The following is a 22443-nucleotide window of genomic DNA, read 5'->3' on the forward strand; positions in this document are numbered from 1 at the left end:
CCAGCTCCTGGCTCCTGGGCCACTTCTTGGGGATAGTCAGTGTGAGTGTGACAGCAAACACCATCCAGAACGTGATTTAATTAAGAGATGACAATGGAATCAAGAATTGTGTTGAGTCTGGGTAATGGCTCTGAACATCAGCCGAGCCCGGCAATCACTTGAAGCCGGGGTACTAATGCATCATAACACATTGTTTGGGGGGGGGGGGGGGGGAATTATATTTTTCAAATGCCTTCAAACTTTTTTCTCCACGGTCTCAGTTTCTCCAGCCTCAATGCTGATTAGTTCCAGCTAAATATGTCTTTCCTCATTAAAAGAAAAGATCATGCATTTTATTTTCAATTAACTCGCAGGAATCTATCAGGAGTAATCGGCTGAAACTCATCACTCACAATCCAATTTCTCAAATTGCCAGGAGCTGGGAGGGCTGGTCCCGGGGGCCTGGCCGTGCTGGCTGGGAGAGCCGCACACCCCTGCTTTCTCTAGGCCAGGCTGCTGTGTGCACAGGCCCCCAAAAGAGAACTGGGGAGGGCCCCCATCACCACTTCTGAGTCCCCCGTCCTGCCCCACCCACCGGTCCCCTCCGTCTCCAAGCCACACAGCGGGCCTGGCTGGCAGGACACGGGACCGACCACCCACTCAGAGGGCCAGCTCCCGGAACGTGTGTGGAGCTCCCGTGCAGAGGTCCGGCCTCTGTACCCAGCGAGACTGGGACTAGTCTGGGGCCAGTGGTCTGTGGGTCTCGGCCCCACATCCTCAGGGGGCATCTGACAGGGGCCTGCCGGGTGGGCTATTGGCACATGGCCTGTGTTGTGTCTCTGGAAGGGATGTCCCCTGCACCCCGTGGTCCTATCCGGCCTCCAAGAGCTCCTCCTTTCTCCAATTACTCCTGCAGTGCAGGCACCTGCAGGCAGAGGTGACGACCGTGATAGCGCAGGATGCCTGGAATGAGGCCAGTCCTGCACCAGGTTGCCCCGAATCTCAGCCACTAAGACTTTGCCATGAACTCTCGGCATCCAGTACCTGCAAACAGTGCTTCCTCCACACCTCATTCTGAGAGCCACGCAAAGTGGCCAGCATGCGACTCCCAGACACGTGGGCAGGAACTGGGGACAGCCCCAAACAGGGACAAGGGGAGGCATCTCAGCTCAGCGGTGGAGCCCGACTCCCAGAGGTGTCCCGAGGCTGCATCTATTTCTGACCACCCACCTTGGCCTCCCCTTCCTGCGACCACCGGCCCCGCCAGACGGGGTAGGGTGGGTGGCCTGCCTCCCCAGCACAGTCACAGTGGAGCCAACCGGGCTCTGAGGCACCTTCTCAGGCTACCAGCTGACACTGGCCAGAGGCCAGCGAGAGGCATCGATACACCCATGTGGGAGGAGGGCCTCACTTGGGCCACAGTCAAGTTGCAGCATCTGCTTTGTGTAAATTAGAACAAACGTGCCGCTCACCTGGGACATTCAGCTGTCACAGGCCGCAGCCTACTGGTCACGTGTAGTGACTTAGGTAGAAAGCTCGTGTTTACAGGAACACGGGGTCATTAAAGGCCGAAGGCACCGCTGCCCACGGCCCAGGTGCCGGCTGGGGCTCGGGGTATGTCCTGGAGGTACACGGGGCTGCAGCTGCCCAGGCCCCTCAGCATCGCCCACCAACACCAAGCTCATGGTCATTCATTAGTCACATTCTCACCACATTGTCACTGGAGCATAAACGCTCAGTGGGTTAAGAATAAAAACATGTATTTTCATGACTATTGTCTATTCATCAAACAGAAATTCAGCCTCCAGGTGGACACAGTACCCAAAATTCTGCTGAGCTGAAGGCCCACTTGGAAGTCCAGCCTGGCCTCAGATGTTGTCAGTCCCCTGACGGTAGCCCCACAGCTGCCACAGGTACAGGCCACAGGGCCGGGGGGGGGGGGGGCGCCAAGGGGAGGGGAGCCACAGCAGCCACTTTGGAACATGGGCTGTCTTAGTAACCACGGTAAGGCCTGGCTCCACCCTCTCTGGCTGGGACCTCTGCGTCCTGTCCCCACCAACCTGGACACAGGTGCAGAGACTCAGGCCCCAAAACCTCAGCCCTCAGCCCTCTCGCCCCCTGGGGATCCCCTTCTGGGCAGCAGGTGGAGGGAGCAGAGGTGGGGTCTGGAGGGTCTGGGGGCTTCGGCTTCCAGGTGGGAGTCCCTCTGCAGGACTGGAGCTGGGTCCGAAGGGAATTTCATTCATGGCAGGAAAAATGCTGTAACGAGATGTCACAAGACGCGTTCACAGAAGAGGACACTTTCAGGTGTGGCTGCCCTGGAAATGGGGCCCAGCACTGGCCCTCCAAGGTGGCTGGTGCACTCCGCCACCCACGCATCTCCCTGGGGAGCCTGTGGTCTCTAAAGAAAAGGCCCAAGGTCAGCCCCTCAACGTGGACAAACCCCCCCCATGTCTCGTGGGCCACAGACGGAGCCCCAAAGCGCTGATGAATTTTTAATTTTCAATATCTTGGTGTACATCACTTTTTAAGACCAAATAAAACATCCTCTCCAGGACAGCAAAGCATTTATTTTTAAATACATCCTGTGTGTAAACCAGCAGACAACAGGGACACTGTGCCCACACTGAGCCTTGTAGCTCGGCCGTAATCAAGTGTTTTGACCACACTGCACATCGAGTTTCTTTTTACTGAAATGAATTTTTAAAATGAGCCTTTGGATTATGACAGAGCTTGGCTCTGCTCCTGCAGCCCTGAGGGAGGGGGCAGCAACACCATGAGCCCACAGGGGTCCCACTCCCTCCAGTGACTGCAGCCTCCCAGGGTGGGCCCCCCACCCTGAGTGCACCCAGGCTCCTCCTTCCTAAAGGCCCCACTGCCTCTGCTGGGCACAGGCCTCCAGCACCTCCAGGACACCCCTGCAGTGCACTGACCCAGACCTCCAGGGTCTGCCCCTCCAACAAACAGCAGTCCCAAGACAACCCACGCCACCCCCTGCCCAGCCCCATCCAGAGCCTGGAACCCAGGTGAGGGCTGGGTCGCCCGACACTGCCCACCATCCAGAGCCAAAGGTAGGTGTGAGCACTTTCGACCACCGTGCAAGGGACAGAAATCCACAGTATCCACTAAACGCTTCCAATCGGCCTGAACGTGGGTCAGACACAAAAGGAGACAAGCTGGGTTAGAGCAAAGTGCCACCCTGGTGGTCTACAGTCTCCCAGGACAACAGACTCCACCCAGACACCTTCCTGCTCTCCTACAGCCGAGACACCCAGGCCAGCGCCTGTAGCCCAGCCCAGGCCTGACACACTGAGATGCAAGATTCAGCTGCAGCTGATGCCACCGAAGAGCTCCAAACATCACCGCCCCACTCAGCTCAGGTGTGACAGCACCTTCCCACAGCCTGTGGAGGGCGCACCTGCCCCAGCTCTGGGCTCAGGGTGGGCCCTTCTCTGAGAACAGCCTCAGCTCACCCACAACAGGTCTTCTGAGATGGACAACAGCAGGTAGAAAGTGTCTGTCAGACATGGGACAGAACTATCAGAGGCAGACATTTATTTTCAAGTTTCTGTGGAGACATTACAAACAACGGAGACGGAAAAGGAAAAAAACACTTAAAAATTTCAAACTACTAGTTTAGAATAAAAATATGATCAGCTAAAGTAATAAATAATGCCATCCCATGAACGTTAAGATGAAGGCATGTTGCGTCCTGGGTGAGCTGAGCCGTGGGGACAGGCCACGGGACACGGGACCCCGGCCAGCCTCCGGACGCCCGCCGACCAGCACTCCGGGGACGTAGGAATGAAATGGCCACACCGTCCAAATCTCGACTTTATTTTTTAATATAAAAAAATGCAGTTTTGGAAACCCACCCTACCTTTCCCCTAACATAATGCTTTACCTCTTAAAAATAAAATAAAAGACTAGTTCTATGTACATCACAGGTACCATACAAAATGTATCCAAAGTTTCTATTGCTACCAAAGGGTCCTAAGTCGAACAAGGTACAGAAAGCCCCTCACTGTAAACAGTACGAGTTACAAAACCGAAGACACAGCCAGTCTGTACAGCACCGCGCCCGCTCCGCAGCGGTCGGAGGTGTATGTGCCTGTATAAAATGCTCATCAATATACTTCTGCAATTTATTCTTCATTATAAAGCAAGTGAATATACTTTCTACAATAAATAATCCGCTGGGGGCACCCCGTGGGTGGCTGGGGCGGCCGGGAGGCTGGCGGGTGGGCAAGGACGACCAGGGACAGGACGGCGACACCCAGAGGAAGCGCCCGCCCGGCCCGCACGGGGCGGCGGAGTGTTTTTGGTGATTTGCAGGTGATGTACACGGCAGAAATTTACTCTCTACCTCTTTCCACAAAGTACCACTCAAAATATGTCATTTTCTTTCTTAAAATACACATTTGTCATTGTAAATTTACATCCCACCTTATTAAATAACGGGTACTTGCGTAAAGAGTATGATTTACAAAATTATTAAACATTCAAAAGTCTCTTTTAAAAAAAGCTATGGATCAAAGAAAGTGATGCAGCGGCGCCCTCCGGTGTGACCACGACGGGCGGCCGCTGGGAAGATGGGCCCTGCCGTTCTCAGAGCGCCGAGGCAGGGGTGGTTTCATAGAAAACTTGGAAATAAAACCTCCCCCCTCCCCGGGGAAAAAGAATTAAAGAAGTAGAGCTAAAAACCACAATAAGTTAGGTTTTGAACAATATACAAACATGTACAGCTTATCAACATATGGACAAGGCGGAGGCGGCCCCTCAGTCGATGTCGCTGAGGTCGCTGGCCGGCTCCCCGTGCACGCGGCTCAGGTGGTTCATGGCTCGGTCAAAGGCGATCCTCACGGCCTTCCGGATGCTGGAGTTCCTCCCCTCCATCATTTTTAACTTGTCTATCGTCTCATCGATGCCAAGGGGAACCATCTTGGACTTAGGGAGCCACTGCCTTTTTAAAAGAAGAGAGACGGCAACAGTGAGAACTGCCCGCACACGCAGTGCACAAGGCTTCACCTCACATCCGACAACTCAGGCCCTTTGGAGACACGCGTGCTGAGGGGCAGAAGGCAGGCAGGAGCCTCCTCGGGAAAACCCCAGAGCAGGGGCCCCTAAGCTGCTGGCCTGGTTAGCTTGGGGGCTGAGGGGCAGGGACACAATCCTCCCCTCCCACTGAACCTCTGGAGGGTGGCGGCTCAGGGAGGCAGGAAAACCAGGTGGTCACCTCCTCTCCTCCAAGATTCCCTAAAGGCCACTGTGTCCTGGAGGCCCCGACAGCCTCCCGTGTCTTTCCTAAGTGATCACCAAGGGCCACCAGCTCAACACACAAACCCAATCCTGCCAACCGTGCCGATGCTGGCGGGTGCCCCCGAGACAGCCCTGCCAGGTCCAGGAAGGCCCTGCACCCCCGACCCCCTGGAGGGTGCCACACCAAACACACTGAAAGCAGCTGTTTTGCCCTCTTAAAGGCCGCATGGCCCCTGCACACCAAGCAGCCTCGGCACAGAGGGACTGTGGCTCTGAGGATCAGAGAATCTCTGCTGAAATCGCCTGGAAGCTGCCATCAGCAGTGAGCTTTCACCCCGAGCAGTGCTGTGGGGTCAGCCACACCCGTGTACAGCCAACCAGCACACACCTGCACTCAAGAGGAGCACGGTCGGGGTGTCTCCTGGCAGAGCACCAGGGCTGGGGGCCCATCTGAGGGCAGTGAGTACAGGTGGACCACAAAGGTAAGAAATGGAGATGCTGCACCCAAGCAAGAGGGAGACAAAGCTGATGGAGCGGAGACCTGGCCGAAGTTCTGCAAGTGGTGTCCCGTGAGGCCTGAGCAGCTCCCAGCATCAGCATCGCAAACACGTCCCCGCAGGCCCCCGCCACTCACCAGCTCCTCTTGTTGTCGAAGAAGAGAACGAGGAACAGCTTCTCGTCGGCCTTGGTCTGCATGTGCTCGCCAATCTTCAGCACGTCCAGCGGCGGGGCCGGGATGGTGACCCCGTTGTGGTGGCCAGGCACTCGCGGCATCTTAGGGTCAATGATCTGCCGAAGGAGGATACAAGCAGTCACATCTGAGCGCTGGCCCTGCTCCCTGGCAGGACGTCTTGGGCCCCAGCGGGAGGTGAGCTTTGAAGGACTCCTCTCCTGGCCCCGACACCCTGCACGTGGGTCTCTCGGCAGCAGCTCACAGGACACCTGCCCCACAATGCTGGTGGGACAGCTCTGGACCTGGGGGCCCCCAGGGCAGCAGCACCGACCCCCATGCCCACGTGTCTGGGCTCACCAGGGCGGGGTAGGAGGGGTAGCCGCTACACTTGGCCCACACCACCTTCAGAGGCTCGAGCGCGGAGGCCGCAGCATCTGTTGAGATCCACATGCTGTTCTGACCCACTTCTGGAGGAAGAAGGAACAGAAGTGAGTCAACTGAAGGATGCAGAGCACCCGGCATGCGTGAGGCCACCCCAGTAGGATGCATGTGGTCCCCATGCAGCAACCCCACCCCAAAGAGGAAGGTCACCGTGCACCTGTTCCGGCCTCCTCTAGAAGCTGGAAGCTGGGGGCACACACACACGTGTACACACACCTATAGTCTCACAGCGGGCTGCAAATCACACCTGAGCCTAAACAAGCATTGGGCAGCCTCCACGGTGTCTGACGACCAGGAGCATGTGGAACTGAGGCTCCACACCAAATGACAACATGCAGGACAAAAGCATGGCTTCCCCCACGGCACCCAGGGGTGCTGCGCAGACCCAGCCTGCAGGCCTGCCTGTGGCTCAGCATACCCACCTCACTCCGTGAGCAGCAGCCAGCACTTTCGAGGGGGGAGGTCAGGGCACACCAAGGGCGCCCTAAGGCAGAAGGCAGACGCAGCGTCCACGGTGGACACCTGACGTGCTGCCTTCTGGGAGTCCTGGCCAGAGAGACACCGAGAGGGGCCTGGGTGTGCACTCACCAGCTGCAATCCTGGCCGCCTTGGCATAGTTGCCGTTCTCGATGCAGGAAATCAGCTCGCTGCGGTCCTCCAGGGTGTGCCTGCGCACCAGGGCAGGCTTGCCACGGCCACACTTGGGAGCACTGAAACTGCGGGGAAAGCAGAGCCCCGTCAGCACCTAGCGGGCCCCCGAGTCAAAGCCCCACCTCAGCCCACAAGGGAGCAGGCAGAGTGGGCTGCGCATGGCAGACGGCCAGGGCTGTGCTGCTGCTGTGTCAACAAAGGCCAGGCTGCGTGAGGAGAAGACGCGGCACGAGGTAACCACCGTCGCGTGTTCATGCAGCGGCACTTCCACTTCTCTGGTTAAGTTCTATAAACAGGTTAACCTGTGACAGGAAGCCACCCACGGGACAGAGGCTGGGCCCACCTGGCGTCGCAGAGCGGGCTGCTGCTGGAGGAGATGCTGGACTCGGAGGCGCAGCGTCGCCGGGGCGCAGCTTTCCTCCCGGGGACGACACCCAGCTCCTGCTCGCTCCTCAAGCCCCCAAAGCCATTGGTGAGACCTGCAACAGACACGAGGCGCCTGAGTCCCACTGCCAGAGCCAGCGGCTCCGAGCGCGAGTCCCCTCTGAACCAGAATCTCCTCTCGTCTAAGCGGCCTGACAGCATCTTGGTTGTTACCCCAAACCCCCAAGCACCACACAGGAGACAGTCCTTGTGCAATGAAACAAAGGTTAGCAAAGCATCACAGATTCAGATCAAACTGGTTCAGAGAACACTGGTCTCCAGAGGTGCTCTTCCTAGAAAGTCAGGTGTTCAACAGGCTCCACGAAGGCAGAGAAAGGGCACCAGCTGTTTGTTCCCAGACGGAGGGAACCGCACGCGTGTGCATCTGGTGCACCTGGGGACAAGTCATGCCTGCCCCAGGCCCCTTGGAGGCCAGGCCAGGCAGGGCCCTGGCCGTGGAGCAAGATGCCCAAGAGTGGCTTCCACAGTGGAGCTTCACATGGGAACAAAAGTCTAAGTTTGAGAAAAACCCTTTTTCAAAAGACAAGTATTGACAAGAACCTCAAAATCACTTTGAAACACTTTAAAAGAACACAGATTCCTGGCTAACCTCGTAGGGGGAGCCGAAGGCTAAGCCGGCGCCACGCCCAGGGAGCCGGTGCTCACCAGGCAGTCGCAGCACCTCTGTCCTCGAGACGTGCTCTTGGCCAGGTCAACCTCGAAACCTTCCTCCCAAAGAGCCTGATTATGTGAACAAAATAGCACAGTGGCCACATCCCCTGCTACCACCTCAGGCCTGGAGGACACTGGTGCAGACCCCTCACTTGCACAACCCGTGTACAAACTGCAGGTCCGTGCAAACCAGCATCCAGCAAGCCTATCAGCACCATTTCCCACCAGCCTGTGCTCATCACTGTCATCACGTCGTCATGGTGATCTGTGATCAGTGACTTTTAACGTCACTACTGTAATTATCTGGGGCCCCATAAACTGCACTCATATAAGACGGCGAACTTAACTAACAAATGCTGCGTGTTCTCACTGCTCCACCAACCGTCCCCCGTCTCTCTCCCTCTCCTTGGGCCTCCCTACTCCCTGAGACACAACAAGGCTGAAATGAGAACTACTAATATCCTATAATGGCCTCCAAGTGTTGAAGGGAAAGGAAGGGTTGCTCGTCCCTCACTTTCAATCAAAAGCTACACATGATTAGCGTGGTGAGGAAGGCATGTCCAAAGCCGAGATAAGCTGAAAGCCAGGTCTCTTGCACCAAACAGCCCAACTGTGATGCCAAGGAAACGTTCCTGAAGGAAATTGAAAGTGCTGCTCCAGTGAGCACACAAGTGATGAGAGAGAGAAACGGCCTTCTTGCTGATGTGGAGAGTTTTATTGGTCTGGATGGAAGATCACACCAGCCACAACACTCCCTGAAGCCAAAGCCTCATCCAGAGCAAGGCCCTCACTCTTCAGCTCTGTGAAAGCTGAGAGGTGAGGAGGCTGCAGAAGAAAAGCCTGAAGCTGGTGGAGCTCGGTTCATGAAGCTGAAGGAGAGACGCCATCTCCATGACAGAGAAGGGCAGGTGAGGCAGCAAGTGCTGAGCCAGAAGCTGCAGCAGGTTACCCAGAAGATCCACTAAGATGGTTCCTGAAGGAGGCTACACTCGACAGCAGGCTCTTCAACAGCCTCAGTAGAGACGAACCAGCCTCCTGCTGGGAGAAGACGCCATCCAGGACTTCCACAGCTGAGAGGAGAAGTCAGGGCCTGGCCCCACAGGACAGACAGGCTCTTGCTAGGGGCTCATGCAGCTGTGACTCTAAGTTGAAGCCAGTGCTCACCGACCACTTAGAAAATCCTGGGCCCTTAAGAATGATGCTGAATCTGCTCTGCCTGGATCTGTGAATGGACAACAAAGCCTGGTGACAGCACACCTGTGTGCAACACAGCTCGCTGAGTAATTTAAGCCGACTGTTGAGACCTACCGCTCAGAAAAAGGGATTCTTTCCAAATTTTACTGCTCACTGACAATGCATCTGGTCACCCAAGAGCACAGATGGAGATGGATGATGAGATGAATGTTGTTTTCATGCCTTTCTGTAGGTCTTGGGTCAAACACTAATTTAGACATTCGAGTCTTATTACTAAAGAAATACTACATTTTGGAAGCTAGAGCTGCCGTGGTGATTCCTCCAATGGATCAGGGCAGTAAACCGAAAGGGTTTCACTGCTCGGCTGGCATAGCTCAGCGGCTGAGCACCGACCTATGATCCAGGAGATGGTGGTTCTTCAGGGCACATGCCCAGGTGTGGGCTCGATCCCCAGTAGGGAGCAAGCAGGAGGCAGCTGATCAATGACCCTTGTCATTGATGTTTCTCTCTCTCCCTCTCCCTTACTCTCTCTGAAATCAATAAATATCTATTTAAAGAAAGGAAAGGACTTCACCATTCCAGACGCCACTAAGAACATTAGTGATTCCTGGGAAGAGGTCGACAGAGCAACATTCACAGGAGTCTGGAAGACGCGGGTTCCAGCCCTCACGGCTGCCTTGGAGGGCTCACGACGTCAGTGAGGAAGTGACTGCACGTGGTGGAGACAGCGAGAGAACTGGAGTTGGTGGCGGGGCCTGAGGATGGGACTGAACTGCTGCCAACTCCTGACCGGATTTGTGGAGGGGAGGTGCTTGTGGATGGGCAGAGAAGGGCGGGGGTTTGTAGGGATGGACGCACTCTGGTGAGGATGCTGTGAAGAAGCGACAACAAAGAACTTAGAGTGTCACAAACTTGGCTGGCAGAGCAGGGGCAGGGCCTGAGGACTGGCTGTAATTCTGAAAGTCCTGTGGGTAAAATGCTGCAGGGAAACCGTTCATGAGGAAGAGTCACTTGGCACAAAACCTCCAATGTCTCCCTTTAAGAAACTGCCAGGCTACCCCCACTTCAGACCACCCTTGTCAGCTCGCCGCCATCAACACCAAGGCAAGGCCCTGCACCGGCAACAGGACTGCGCTTGCTCAGATGAGGGCTAGCATTTTCTTTCAATAAATTTTTTAAAATTAAGGTATACACATTCTTTACTTTAGACATAATGCTATCAAAAACTTAACAGACTACAGTGTAGTGTAAACATAACTTTTATACACACTGGGACACCAGTGTTCATGTGACTCACTTTATTGCGAAATCTGTTTTATTGTGGTCTGGAGCCTAATCCACAGTCCAAGGTGTCCCTGAATTTTTTTCTCAATTTCTCAATAAATATGACTTGCTTTTTAAAGGAGATGAATAAACCCCAATGGCAGCTAAGAATTAAAAGTGCAGAGAGTGAGTCCTGTGGCTCCCTGAGCAGACTACAGCTCTTGTTTCCTCAGTAAATCCATCAGACATCTGCTCCACCTCTGTTGGAGGTGTTACCACTGGCTGTAAGAAAATCTCAGTACTTTTGCCCTGGCCAGTGTAGCTAAGTGGTTAGAGCGTTGGCCCGCAGACTGAAGGGTCCCGGGTTTGATTCTGGCCAAGGGCACGTAGCTGGGTTGCAGGCTCGATCACCAGCCCCGGTCAGGGAGCATGTGGGAGGCAACCAATTGATCTGTCTCTCTCACATCGATTCTTTCTCTCTCTGAAAAAACAATGGAAAAAATATCCTCAGATGAGAATTTAAAAAAAAATCTTAGTACTTTTAACTTTAAAACTAACTCATATTTATAAGCAGTAACTGCAGACTATCAGGCTGTTACCTCCTTTTGTAATCTCACATTTGTAAGCAGCTACCAAACCATGTTGAAAAGGCAGTGAGCCCCCCTTACGTGAAAGGCCCGACTCGAGCCCACACCCCTGGGAAACAGAAGAGCAGAGGAACGGCCACACCTCCACCTCAGGGTCCTCCAGGGAGGAAGTTACTTCCCAGGAGGGCACGGGATTCACTGCCCGGGACAATTGGATCCCCCAAGAACAGAGCGACCTAAAGCCAGGCACCCAGGGGACACTAAGGGGAAAAGGCTGAGCAGTGGGGAGGCCTCACCTCAGAGATGACAAGGACCAGGCCTCCCTCCCACCTTTAAGGACACTCAGCAGGGGACGAGCAGCCCGCACACAGGTTACCTGTTACCTGTGAAATATCACCAAGCACCTGTCACTGTCCCTCTCCCTCACAGGCTCCCTATGCAAACCCTTCCTGCCACCGGCAGCTCACGGAGCCCGTGAGGTACTGCCTTGGAGACCCTGCGAGGACATGAAACAACGCTCAGTGGGGTAGGTCCTGGAGGTCTGTGGAGGTGGGCTGAAGGCCACCCCAGCAGCAGGCGCCCTCAGCCCCAAGCACCCAGCCACATGTGCAGCGGAGCCATCTCAGCAACTACCTCAGCATGAGGAGCACTCTGAAGGCTGAAAGCCAGTCAACGTGCTATGAGGACAAGACAGGGTGGCCCTCGAAACAGGCCAATGTTCTCTAGCACCTAAGCTGTGCCTCCCCAGAACATCCGGGCCCGGGTCCCCCAGGGCTCACAGGAGACAAAGCAAAGAGAAACCTTCCTCTGCCCCAAAGACCTGACCAAGCCAAGAGGCACCCTGGCCAGGCTCTCCCACCCCCTCTGGGCCTTCCCAGGCATCCCCAGGCGGTGTGCGGAAGAGGGGCCCCATGGGGTGGCTGAGGGGCCTCTTCAGAAAAAGTTCACTGAGGCTGGGCCTTCCGTCTGGTCTTCACGGCCAGTGGCGCAAAGCCCCCCCCCCGTGTGACAGTGAGGTCCACACCCAACACGCCCTCACTGGTCCTTGAAGTACCTTCTGGGTGGCAGCCGGTGAGCGGAAAAGCAAAGAGTGGGCTGCGGTCACCGCCATCCACCCCGGGCCACGTGGTGCGAACGTAAGTGCTCCACCTGGGCTGCCACGCAGCTCCCCCAAACACGACATGGGGTCAAACATGGGACCAGCTTCAGAGGCCAGCAGGCACGGCAACCACACGCAGCCTCCCAGAGCAGGGGGTGAGCCCACCATCTTGTTCACATACTTTTATTTTTACTATTGGTGAGAGAAGTGCATTTCATGTGCATGTGTCAACCTTCAATAAAAACATCAGAACACCGCCCTGTTTGTGCCTAGACCAGCTCCACGAAGACGCCACGTGTTGGGAAGCACAGAGCACCAGGCACAGATGCCTCCGTCTTGCAGGCAAGGCTGTGCTCCCTGCAGTGGCGCTGGCTGTGGTGAAGACACACAGCTTCCCCTGCTCAACAACCCTCAGGGACAGCCTGGCCAGGAGGGAAAGAAGGAAAGGAAGTGAAGAGGGAGGGAGGTCAGGACACAGAGACACAAATGCTAACAGCCAAGGATCTTCCAGCTGTGCCGTGTGGAGTACGTGGGTCGTGTGAGGCCCGGTCCTGCGCGTGCTGAGAGCGTGACCAGAATCTATCCAGTGAGTCCTCTGTGTATGTGAGAGGAGATCTGAGCCACCACTAAGTCCACAGGGATGGCCGAGGCAGCGCCCCTGCCAGCTGAGCCTGTGCACCAGGCAGTTCCTCCTGGGGCGCCTGGATCTGACTTAGAGGGGACAGGTCTCCTCCATGTGCTGGTGTTAGTGTTTTTGGAGGGTGGCTGGACTGATGCTTCCAATATCATCCAGAGAATTATGTGAAATGCAAGGGCGCAGCAAGCTCTCTGCGTTCCAAAATGACCCCTCAGCAGAACTCCAATCCAAGTTGAGTAAGAGAAAGTAATTAGGATCCCAAGAGTGTACTACCCAGCATGTTAGCAGTTAAAATGAGAACCTGGAAAACAGCGAAAAGGCCGTTTAGTCTGACTGAAGACATGAACAGACCAGCGGGTGCCCCAAACAGCCAAAGACGTGAAAGAGTCCCTCTCTCCCCCTCTGCCCCTCACACACACACACACACACAAGCACGCACACACAGTGGGAATCACGCAGCAGGAGTCTCAGCAGAGACAAGTGGCACCGAAGTTCTGGCCTGTGGTTCATTGCTGGAAATAAGTTAAGAGAAGAAAGAAGCTAGCCAACTGCAGCTCTGCGGGCGTGACAGGAGCAGAGGCAGGTGTGCTAGCCCTCCCACAGGGCCTGACACGCTGCTTTTGATGGAGCCCACGGGGCTGGTGTCTCAAAAGGAACACATCAGTGTTTACTCTAATTTGGAAATCCTGCAGTGTGCAGTGGGACCCAGAGAGCTCCCTACAAGGCAGGCAGAGCACGCGGATGAATGTATGGGCGATCGGAGGCCCAGACTATTTCACATCCAGACTGCGAAGGCTGCAAGCTCGGAGCAAGAGGTCCAGGTGTGCAGAGCCGCAGACCCAAGTGAGCGAGGCCAGAAGTGGAAGGGTGGCAACATCGGCCGGCGCTCTGCCCCAGAGCTACTACAGGAGCATGAGGCCTCATTGTGCATCCACTGACTTACTGCCACTCTGAAATAAGAAAGCAGAGACCTGCGTTTCAGTCAGGACCACAGGGCACAGACACTCCTTCAAGGCCCAAGGTCACCACGTGTGAAACCTTCCACTCAGATGGGGAAAGGCTGGAGGGGTATGTTACTTCCTACAAGGGACATCTGGTGAGCAAGTGCAAGAGCCCCCTGGACGCCAGGACTGCCAGGCTGGTGGAACCTCACCCAACAATTGGAGGCCCACAGGGTGGTACTGGCTCCAACAGGACCCAAAGGGTCAGGCGAGGGCCACCGCAGGGCCTGGCTGGCCACTTCTGGGACACCAGCTTTTCAGTGTTGCTTGACCAACAGTGCCCTGCAAGTGTGCTGCAGAAAGGGCAGTCAGAGGATGTGGCGTGGGGCGGGTGCCCAGACCAGGGAGCCATCGGCCAGGACCCTGAGCTACTGCCAAGTAAATACACAACACATGGACTCCCCTGCGACTGCTAACTTCGAGGACTTCCCAGAACACTTGGAAAACAAGCTTCACGACATTTCCTAAGAAAGGCCACAGCACAGTAAAGGGAAATTCCCCAGCGCTGAAGTGAGTGCTATCTCTACCTTTACCTGCATCCTACAAAACATTGAAGGGACTCTACATTACTTAGACATTCAATGGTTTTAACAAATTATTAAAGAACTCCAACTTGATATTAACATATCAAAATAATAAGGGATGTGGGTAGAGAATTTCTATAAAATTAACTGCATGTGTAAAAGTTCCCTACATGTTAAAATGAAATTTACAAGAAACTACTTTGGCAACAAGAAGAATGAACTGTCTGTCAAAGTGCAGGACTCACACCCATAGTAGACACCTGCTGGAGTGTCTCCTCCACGTGGATGCCTCGGCCACGGGATGGAAGTGTGCAGGAGGGGATGGCCCTCCACCCTCCACTGGACCCTGCCCTGGAGGCTCCAGGAGGCACACTTGCTTGCTGCTCACCCAGCCTCACACCCCCCGGCCAACTGAGAAAAGTGCCCTGACAGCAGGGTGGCCAGAAAAGAGTACACTTCTCGTCTGGATGCAACAGATGGACCAATGAGAAACACACACCAGGCTTCAGTCCAAGACAAGAGTCCAAGGGATGCAGATGATCACAGTCGCACCACTATCAGTGACAAACACACTTCCACTTTAGTTCTAGGCTGAGACACAGGCTGCAGGAGAGCTCAGGCGCCTCCTTCCAGCTCAGCGCTGGAATCCCAGGAAAGCGCTGTTGGCCAAAGCCACCTGTGGAAACTTCTTGCTTAGTTAACTGAACTAACTTAAGTTATAAAGCTTGCTAGTAAAGGAGAGACATTTGCAAGTGTTGCTTTAGCAGGACACGATAATTCCTATATTCACAGGGCCACACGGAACAGTGACAGCGTATCAGGAGGTCCTTTAATCAGCGGGCTCAGTGCTGTGTGAAGCCCGTGAAGCCCAAGGACAAGCCTTTCCCAGGGCCCACACCATCCTGTCCTCAGGAGGGACACCCGACATGCTGCAGACTTCCAGCCCCTCGGCACCACCAGACAAGCGTCCTCCAGTGGGCTCCATGAGCCAGACTCAGCCTGTCCCAGGCCATCAGGGTGCCTGCACACATACCACCTGCAGAAGGAGCCCCTCTGGAGCCCCTCCTGGTGTACAAACTCAGAGGGAGAACAAGCAGGACCACCCAAGCCAGGCCGACAGTGGCCAGTGGCCACCCCTCAAGAGTGCCCCTCAGACCTACACGTTAGGGCTTTTCAAAGAAAAAAATGTACCATCTGTCTTCTCATCTGGAAATTCAGAAAACTGTGGAGAGTGAACTGACACACCACAGCTGGATGGCACTCCTGACGACTGTGCCCTCAGAACCCAGAGGAGAAGGGAAGGGCGCAGTGAGGGCGCCAAGGCATTTACCTGTGTCCAGGCGCTTTCCTGGGGACCCCTCTTCCACCTCAGAGTCGCCGCAGGTGCTCCGCGACCTTTTTCTTGGCTGCAGAAGAGTCTCCAACCTCGGAAGGACTACAGACAAAAAGGTTTTGGTCCCTAGCTGAGGAGAAGTTGGCTGGGTTTCAGTGTTCTTGGCAGACTTTGGGGGGCTTACACTTTTCGATTTGCAGAAGAGAACAGAAGTGCGTCTGTTTACATCGCTTGCTGGCTCCGCCCCCGCGGAGGCCGCCGCCGGCTCATCGCCACTGCAGGCGAGGGTGGGCTCTGCAGGGTGTCCGGTTACCAGTGCGCTCTGAGTGCAAGTGCTATGTGATTCATTATCAAATGTGACTCTTTTGAATAGTTTACTCTGCTCTGGGTTGAGTTCTACTGGTTTGAGGGTTGGTGGTTCTGAATTAGTCTCCGAGTTTGAAGGAAGAGGTAATGCATCTGATGGTTCAAGTTTAGGGGGAGATTTATCTCCTGAAAAAATTATAAATAAAGTGATTTTTGAAAACTGGTAGTTATAAAATCTATTATAAAACTTACTATAAATGTGAAGTCCACCAAAACACTAATTCAATTAAGGAAACAAAGCATCACACACAGCTGTCTGGGGGCAGTGGGGCCGTCGGTCACATTGGTGTCTCCCTAACCCCACAGGCTGAGGTGCCTGGCGCCCTGGCCTCTCCGGGAACAGCTGGGAAAGATGACTTCACATTCGCCAACATTAAACACATCGTTCGAGTGCGTGACGATTCCTACAATCAACAATTCACTTACCTTGAGGAGGAGAAACTGTTCACATAACTAAAGATCTAGCCGGGCGTCCCCACACCGTCCTGGCCTGGGCCAGAGCTCAGCTCACAGAAGCAAATACACACCTCACTGCTGACCAGGGTCTCCTGAGTCGATGCCCAAAGCAGGCAGTGCTGAGGCTGTGGACGACTTTTAAGGAAAGGAGAACCCCGCAGTTCTCAGGACACACTGGCTTCTACGCCATGTTCTGAAAATGCTACAATGTAATTTCTTTTTTTAACTTGACTTTAAAAATAAATACAATCTTTGGAACAAGACTATTTTAACCCAGGCTTTTAAAATTTTCTAACAAACTACCCGGAGCCGAGCTCTGGCCCTCAGCCCTGGAGGCGGCTCTGCAGGACGGACCTACAGGGACAAGCAGCCGCCATGCGAGGTCACACCCCCTGCGATGAGCACCGTCCCACAGGCCATTTGACCTACAGCCAAGAGTAACTATTTAAATGACCCTAAGTGGTATTTACTTTTGTTATCTAGGTACAGATTTATTATATTAAAACTGCAGTCCTTCAAAGGACTAGAAAGATATAAAGTTAACACTTTAACCCCAAGTTCATTCTGAAAATGAAAAGCTGCACCACATGAGGGTCCACGTCACCCTCACAGCCCAGGCTGGAGAACTCCCGACTTTGGGGACTCTGCCACCTCTCAGAAACAACCAGGCTCAGGCCTTATGCTCTCAGGTGCCTCTCCAAGCTTCTGGGAGCACCGACCTCCCGGGTGACTCAAATACCGAGGGGAGGGGCTCTACAAAAAGCTGCCACAGGACACACTCCCCTCGTGCATCAGGCTGTGTGGCGGGCGCACGCACACCCGACCTGGACACTGGGACATCTGCGAGTGGGATGCTGAATCACAGGTCACACTGACATGTCGGCTGGTGAAAATTCTTCCTACCATTGCTTAAAGTCACTAACAAATGTAAGAAACAGTATTTCCAAAACACAGGAGACACTGACAGATAGACCATGAGGGCACATGGAGTCCTGCTGAAGGCCTTCTGCGAACAGCACACCTCGGGAGCTCGGCGGCAGCCATCCTCTCCTCCAGCAGATCCTCAGCCAGCCTCCTGCCTCTTCGTCCTCCCTCTGGCCTGTACCTCAAGCCCTCACATCAAGCACTCGTTCTGCCCATTACACGAGAAGTGCTTATCAGGGCACCTGCAGAGGTTCACCCCGGTCCTGGCCAGGTGGTCCTGCGGAGCCCCACCTGCCCCTTTGTGGCTGCTCCTCCCTGCTGGCTTCTCCTAGCGCACAGCCAGGCCCTGCACCAGCCACCCCAGCCCATCCCCTACTCCAAGGCCAACCTTGGCCCCAGGGCCCACCCAGTCCTGCAGGGCAGCAGCCAACACGTGCCTGTGTCCCTGGCCTCAGACACAGGGGGACCACTATGGTCCACACCCTCTCACACCTCTCACACTGTCTACATGGGCTTCTCCTGCCCTCACAGGAGCCCCACACCAGACGCAAAGGGGACCTCACCAGAAGGGTGTTCTGACCCTTCCTTCCAGCCACACTTGCTCACCCACTGTCCCTATTCTGCAGTCACTGAGAGACCACCACCACGGCCAGTCACAGAAAGATATCCAAGGCATTAAGGGAGCAGGCGTGGACCTGGTGTGGGTCCATAAAATCTCATGTGCCTGGTGAACCTTGGCTGCACCACCTCGCCGGTCAGCCCAGCCCAGCCCGGCCCGGCCAGCAACAGAGCGGGTGCCCTGCATGACCTTATGGTGGAAACCTCACTGGATGCTAACATACAAGAAAGAAAGTTCTTTTAAGAAGTCATTGCCTGCAAACAACTATATATAACTTAACCGTGTGGGAACTTAAAGCTCAATGAACTTCTAGAATATACTCTATGCAACTTGAATTTGTAAATATAAAAATCAGCATCCAAAATTCCACTCACTGAAACATATCATGACTGCAAGACAGCCACAAGACCTTGCTCTGGGATGCCTAATCTGAAGCAGCTGTTCTCCGGACCCACCCAGCTGCCAGTCAAGCTCACACATGTTGGACAACACTTCACACACCTGGTCGCCAACTACACCTATCAAAATGCTTCCATAGCAAAGCCACGAAAGGCTTGGGAGCACCACAGAGATGCTCGGCCATGCCCAGCCCAGTGCAGATGGTGTCACCACCCCCACCCTACCGCCCATGCACTGCACACCATGTGGGAGTCCTCACACACGACAGGGTCCTCGCCCTCACCAGTGGATGTCATAAAGCAGAATCCGGCACAGGGCATCCCGCCGGCTGCACAGAACAAGCAGGCCCCCAGGAGCCTCCAGTCAAGGGGATGGCTCAGTCCTAAAACAGCATGGTAGGGCTCAAAACGTGATCTCAACTCCAAAACCGAGGGAAAAAGCCCCATTCGGAGGCTTGGTGAGGAAATCCTCTCCCTGCCAACCCACAGCTCCCTCTTCTCCCAAAGCTGCCTACACCCAGGCAGTCAACTGAAACCAAACTCCATGTGGAAGCAAAGACAGGCCTCTACTGCTGACTGCACGAAGGACTCCCAGGTGACATGGGTTCTGTGATGTGCCACCTCTAGCTCTAACTGAGCCTCACCCAGATCCACAGTCACCTCGGAAAAACAGCCCCAAACTGGACCACAGACACAAACTAGGAGCTGAGGCAACCACACAGCCGCTGAAGCACTGGCCCCAAACTGCGGAGAGTGCTTGATAGGGACAGGTCTGCTGTCTCACCTTCAGGGACTCAATCAGAGGAAGGTCTCTGGGGACCCCGAGCCCAAGAGATCTCCCTTCCTTCAGACAAGGGCGGCTCAGTGGGCCTGACACCCACCCATTACTTTCCTGTTCTTAGAATGGTAACCACATAAATGTTAAATTACACACAAGATATTAAGGAATTACTACTGTTTTAGGTGTGATAATATTGAGTCCTTGTTTAGAAGACTGTTTTAGAAGACCCTTGGTTTTTGTGCCAAGAATCTCAAGTCTCCTAAGTTCACATTTCTGTAGTAACATAAACGGCTGATTTTGGCTATCTTCACCAACATTTATGGAATTAAACATAACTCACCCGCTCCATCTGGAGGTCCCTGCTCTTTATGGTGGGCACCACCCCCCTCACTGGACTTCAGGCTGCTTTCTCCTCTCCATCTCCCTTCCCATCAGCTGAAAGTGAAATGCTTTTTCTGTGTATTTGGTTATTTTTAACACGGGCCCACACTACAGGCAACTCCTTGCAGTCATTCATCTCAGATCCCAGTTTGTGTGCTTCCTTTAAAACAACCCCAGTGCCACAAAGTGGCAAAGGTGGCCTTCCCAGGCACCAGGCCTAACGGGGGCTCCAGCCTGGCAGGTGAGACTGCCTACCACTCCTCGGGTGCAGACCCGATGCCGGGGAGGAAGCCCTTGACAAAGGCACAAGAAGGGTCACACAACACTCTGCAGTGAGAAGACCCGGACAGCTGGGGAAGAGAAAGTGCTCAGATCAGCTATTCTGACAGTGATTCAATGTGTTGACAAGCTCTCCCCCTAATTCACACTCTTCAGGACAAATAATACACAGAGTCATTTTCCCACAAGAGAAACACAATGCCATGGCCACAGCGACAGCTTGGGCAACGAGAAGGGGACTGGCTCAGAGGACAGTGGGTATCCCACACTGACCCCTAGCCTACAGATCCTGCGATATCTCAGGGCACTCATTCCCCAGGGGTGCAGCAGGCCTAACAATGTGGGGCCACCTTGGACTCCAAGGACCCACTAGGCACAAAAGTGGGGCAGCCTGGGACTCCAGATACGCCTGGCTGCCAAAGGTCCTTGTGAGCAAGTGTACCCAAGAACCAAACCCTCCAGGCAGGGAGAGTGTGGAAAACTGAAGCTTCTTCTCTGTTCTAGAGCCAACTATAATTTACACATCCAAAGGAAATGCGTTAGAGCCTGCACCTTGCTACGGTAACCTAAACTGACAAATCAGAAAACTGAAAACCAGGCATAAAATGAGAAAAATGCGGCATACCCGCTTGTCAGCTGTATGCACAGGAGGTCGCTTCCTCGGAGACACTCAAGGGCTCCCGTCCTACTGCAACAGGACATGGGAGCCGTGACCCATGAGAACCGTGAAACTCAGAGGTCACAGCTAGCACTTTCTCGGGGGGCTGGCAGACCACGGCGCACCACACGGGACACGCCGCATGGTTGAGACCAGGACACACAGGCCACCTAGAGCAGGCCAAGGCTCTGTTAAAGCAGCAAATGGCAATGTGTATGTGTTGTTTTTAAAAACTCAGAAAGACCATAAACCACATACTGCCGGCTACGGTGGGGAGTCTTACTCCACTTTCTCTTGCGTGTCCCTGAAGTGTGCTTACTCTAAAATTAGAAGAAGGAAAAAAAGAGGGAAAGGGTTTCCTAGCAGCTTCCACCTGCTCAAACCACTGACGCTCCCACCTGAGTTCACCGCCCGCACACAACCTACCCCGCACGTTCCATCTGCATGTTCCAAGCTGGGGGTCCCCAGCTTTGCTATTGGTGGGCACATTATGCTCCACTGTATATTTCTGGTCCACAGAAACATGTCTGCTGCCCTGCTCTGCTCCCAGATACACGCCAACTAGGATCAAGGTAAGCCGCCTTCCATGTTCCACACATGAAGTATGAGAGTGGTGAGACATTGCTGTCTGTGGGGTTCCTCGGGCAGCTCAGGGGCTGGCCAGCCCTGACAGAGGTGGCTCTGGCCCCACTGCCTGCGCTCCAGTGACCGGTGCCCACATTACCATCCCACCCTTCCAGACCTCAGAGAGGAGCATGTGGGGAGGGTACTTTAAAGCCACCCCTGATCATCTCATGCACAGTAAATGGCTCTCCCTGCTGGTGCACACAGAAGACAAGGCCATTGGTCCTGCCACACGGCCATCTCTCCTCTTCAAGCACTTGGATGGCTGTACAAGATCTAAGCGTCCTTTTTAAATAGCTTTTCAGGACCCAGCTAAGAAATAATCTTACCCTGTGCCTTAAACTTAGTACTATTTAAGTGCCAAAACAGCACTGATGGCATGACTGTAAGGGAATAAAACGCCCAGTGGATGGCAGGGGGTCAGTCAGGTGATCCGAGGCCTCGGGAAGACTGACACTGGGACGGCGCTGTGCTTACCTTCCTCCCCCGTCTCCTGCCCCAGCTGAGCACCTTCCTCTTCAAAGCCTCCAGTACCTGACTCCGCGGGCGGGGCCTGGCTGTGCTGCTGGCTCAGCTTGTTTCGAATGAGAGCAATCTCCTTTTTCAGTAACTTGGCCCGCTTGCTCCTTGACCCGCTGGACTTCATGGAGCATGTCAGGTCCAGTTTGTCTAGCAGCTCCCTCAGCTGGTCCTCCAGGACCATGTGGGCCCTGTTGGCCGGGTTCAGTATCCTGTCCACTGAAGTCAAAGAACGTACGTCCATTAGTCATCAAATGTTGTGCTGCCTTCCAAGATAAGAAAACCCCACCACCTCCACCACCTCGCAAACTGCCCTTGGCCACAACCCCTTGCTCAGCCACGTGCCCGGCCCCTCCATTCATGTGCTAAACCCAGGACAGGTTGCTGCCACAGGGAGACGTGCTTTTCATATGGAGGAGGCACATGGGGCAGGAGGCAGACACAGGACGCCCTCCCGTGAAGGGGAGGCCGGCACAGAGCCCTGAGCAAACTCATGCCAGTGCCCAGGTTAGGGTTGTTTGTGCACAACAACCAACTCTGGGCTCGGTGGCCAGACCCAAGTGGTTGTGCAGCTTGATTATAACTGGGCTGCACAATTCACAGATAATTGTGAACTTCAGGCACATTTACCAGAAAAATCCCTAGCAGTTTCAATCTCAGCAAAAAACCAAAATTATTGAAGCACAAATTACCTTAGTGAGA

At 54.4% G+C, this 22443-nt stretch overlaps 1 protein-coding gene across 2 annotated transcripts in view; it reads right to left on the reverse strand.

The window, feature by feature from the left end:
• Positions 1–3517: 3517 nt before the first annotated feature.
• BRD1 (bromodomain containing 1) overlaps positions 3518–22443 on the reverse strand; it is a 43229-nt gene continuing 24303 nt past the window's right edge. Inside the window, exons 7-13 of one of the 2 annotated variants that reach the window (XM_087814988.1) lie at positions 21700–21960; positions 15734–16228; positions 7347–7482; positions 6941–7068; positions 6269–6378; positions 5873–6027; positions 3518–4942 (exon numbers count right to left, since the gene is read on the reverse strand). In XM_087814988.1, the coding sequence (XP_087671114.1) occupies positions 4759–4942; positions 5873–6027; positions 6269–6378; positions 6941–7068; positions 7347–7482; positions 15734–16228; positions 21700–21960 (1469 nt within the window). In that variant the 3' untranslated portion in view covers positions 3518–4758. The remainder of the gene's footprint in view (positions 4943–5872; positions 6028–6268; positions 6379–6940; positions 7069–7346; positions 7483–15733; positions 16229–21699; positions 21961–22443) is intronic. The other variant, XM_016211707.2, reaches the window with a different exon arrangement.

The sequence above is a fragment of the Miniopterus natalensis genome, chromosome 2 (assembly GCF_054644295.1).
Source record: "Miniopterus natalensis isolate mMinNat1 chromosome 2, mMinNat1.hap1, whole genome shotgun sequence".
Taxonomy (NCBI): domain Eukaryota; kingdom Metazoa; phylum Chordata; class Mammalia; order Chiroptera; family Miniopteridae; genus Miniopterus; species Miniopterus natalensis.